The 2491-nt window shown below is 34.1% G+C and overlaps 1 protein-coding gene across 1 annotated transcript; it reads left to right on the top strand.

Annotated features, from left to right (window-relative positions):
• LOC112454645 (death-associated inhibitor of apoptosis 1-like) lies at positions 1-2484 on the top strand (the record flags this gene model as incomplete). The annotated part of the gene is made up of 3 exons (XM_025016146.1): positions 1-72; positions 1243-2061; positions 2209-2484. Coding segments are annotated over exons 2-3 (1062 nt in total), but the record flags the coding sequence as incomplete, so codon positions are not given.
• Positions 2485-2491: the final 7 nt, after the last annotated feature.

The following is a 2491-nucleotide window of genomic DNA, read 5'->3' on the forward strand; positions in this document are numbered from 1 at the left end:
TATTTATGCCGTGCAGACATTTATTGGCGTGTGCGGAGTGTGCGAAAAATATGAAAATATGCGGCATATGTCGTAAGCGTTTGAACGTACTCTACAAGCGTACTGGTCGTAGTATCTTTATTTATGTGATAAATAATCCGCGGATTCTGCTATAAAATTTTCTACTTATCATCATTATAAAGACTGATAAAAGATTCGGTGTGTATATATGTACGCTACCCGTCAACGATCCGTCCTTTTCTGAGATAAGGGGAGAACATAGAAGCCTAGAGACGCTGTTGATTACTTCTATTAAAATCACTAGAACTTTGGTGTTTCCTCCCTTACCTCAGAAAAGGAATCGTTGACGGGCAGTGTACACATACACACATACAGGGGATGGACGAAATAATGATGAACATATACAAACTGGGAAATACACTACAAAGTGTTCACGTTATTTTCTTAATCATCTTAAACGTAAATAACTTTATTAGACAGGAATTGCATTTTAATGTTTAAAATATTAATTTAAAAATTAAATTAAAAACAAATATAAAAACAACACGCTTTGTACTTTTGTCATCGTCAGTATATACAGAATGAGACATTTAAAGTGTTACGATTATTTCTAAAAGTAAGAGTTATGGCAAAAAATGTTTCGGATAAGAATATTGGTTTGGAAGGAGATAAATAACTGTAAAATCACGTTAAATTGAATTTTGTTATTTCATTTTTAAAAGCTTTATATAATTTGCAATATACAGTGACATATTTTTTAAACAGAGCAATTCGGTTTTAACATTTTTTTTTTATTAAGCGGTATCCATAATTAATGTAGAGAATCTAAGCCGATTTTTAGTACTTTTTGAATTTAAAAAAAAAAACCTAAATTTGAGAAAGTTTATAGCTTGCTAAAGTTTCTTTGATGACGGCAACTTCAAAGGATATGACGTCATTTCTTATATAAGAAATGACGTCACAGCACATTTTTGTGTATTATATTTTCTTCAATTTTTAAGATATTGCAAAAATTCAAAAAGTTTACAAAGAAAGTATGCCATGATCTATCAAACCGCTTAATAAAAAAAATGTATGTTAAAACCGAATTATATATGCTGGATATTGAATTAAATATTAATTAAATAATAATGTATTTATTGTTTATATCGTTAGTTAAGTATACCTTGAGTAAAATTTTTTTGACAAATTGTTATTATATTTAAATTTAAGTATCTATTGATATTTATTTCTTCTTTACAGGTTCACAAGGGCATCCTTACAAACAGTAAGATCATGACTGAATGCGTCGAACACGCGATTCTTCAAAGTCGTTTGCCCTGTCCATTAAGGTCTCGTTTATTTTTCGACGAAACATATGAAGATTATCGATTTGAGTTCATTCGGTTAAGAAGTTTCAAAAATTGGCCATGGATAAGCGGTTTATGGATAAAGCCAGAGAAACTCGCGGCGGCTGGGTTTTATTATACTGGAGAGAGCGACAAGGTGAAATGTTTCGAATGTCCAATAGAAATATATGGCAAATGGCAGGTGGATGACAATCCGATGGCCTATCATCAACGATGGTCTCGGAGGTGTCTGTTTAGTCATAATATTCCGTGCGACAACGTGCCGATCGGTACAGATCCGGCATCTGTGCCTGGCGTAAATGTAATTGAAAGTGGAATATTTAACGAGGCTTTCTCTGAAGGATTAGTGATTTGTAAATTGAGAGGCATGGCCTCAAGACCGAAGCGTCCCAAAAGTGTCAGTTGGGAGGCGACAATAGCGATAGCGATGGCCTTAAGACCGCAGCATCCCGAATATGCCAGTTATGCTGTGAGATTAGCCTCGTTCGACAGATGGCCTGAAGCAATGTCGCAAACTAAAAAGACACTAGCAACTGCCGGTTTCTATTGCACGGAAAGTGGCTATCAAATGTGCTGTCACTGTGGAGGATTAACACTTTGGACGCCAGAAAATGATCCTTGGGAATATCACGCTAACTTAGATTGTCCTTATATGTATTTAATTAAAGGGACGGAATTTCTAATCAGCATTTCTGGGAGGGATATACGAGCAGTGAGTATTTAACAAAATATATTGTTATTAGAATTGTACAATTTGTATATTTGTAATAAATATTCCCGTCTATTTAAAAAATAATGAAATAATTGTGTTGGATATAATAACATTAATTTTAAGTTATTTATTTATTTATTTTTTTAGGAAAACATATTATCTGAAATTAATAAATTGAACGAGAAAATTGAGAAAAATATCGATGCTGAGAGTATTGCTAGCGGAAGCTCTCAAAACTCGATCTATTCTGAAGAAACTAATACCGCAGAAGTAAGTGCCGCATCAGGAGAAGCTAGCAGCGAACAACAATCTGTCCAAGGTGACAAGCGATGCGACATGGAACCATGCAAAATTTGCTACAGTAGAGAAGTACGGATCTTATTCATGCTGTGCGGATATTTATTGGCGTGTGCGGAGTGTGCGAAAAATA

This window comes from Temnothorax curvispinosus, unplaced genomic scaffold (genome assembly GCF_003070985.1).
Source record: "Temnothorax curvispinosus isolate PA1 unplaced genomic scaffold, ASM307098v1 QBEX01005204.1, whole genome shotgun sequence".
Lineage (NCBI taxonomy): Eukaryota > Metazoa > Arthropoda > Insecta > Hymenoptera > Formicidae > Temnothorax > Temnothorax curvispinosus.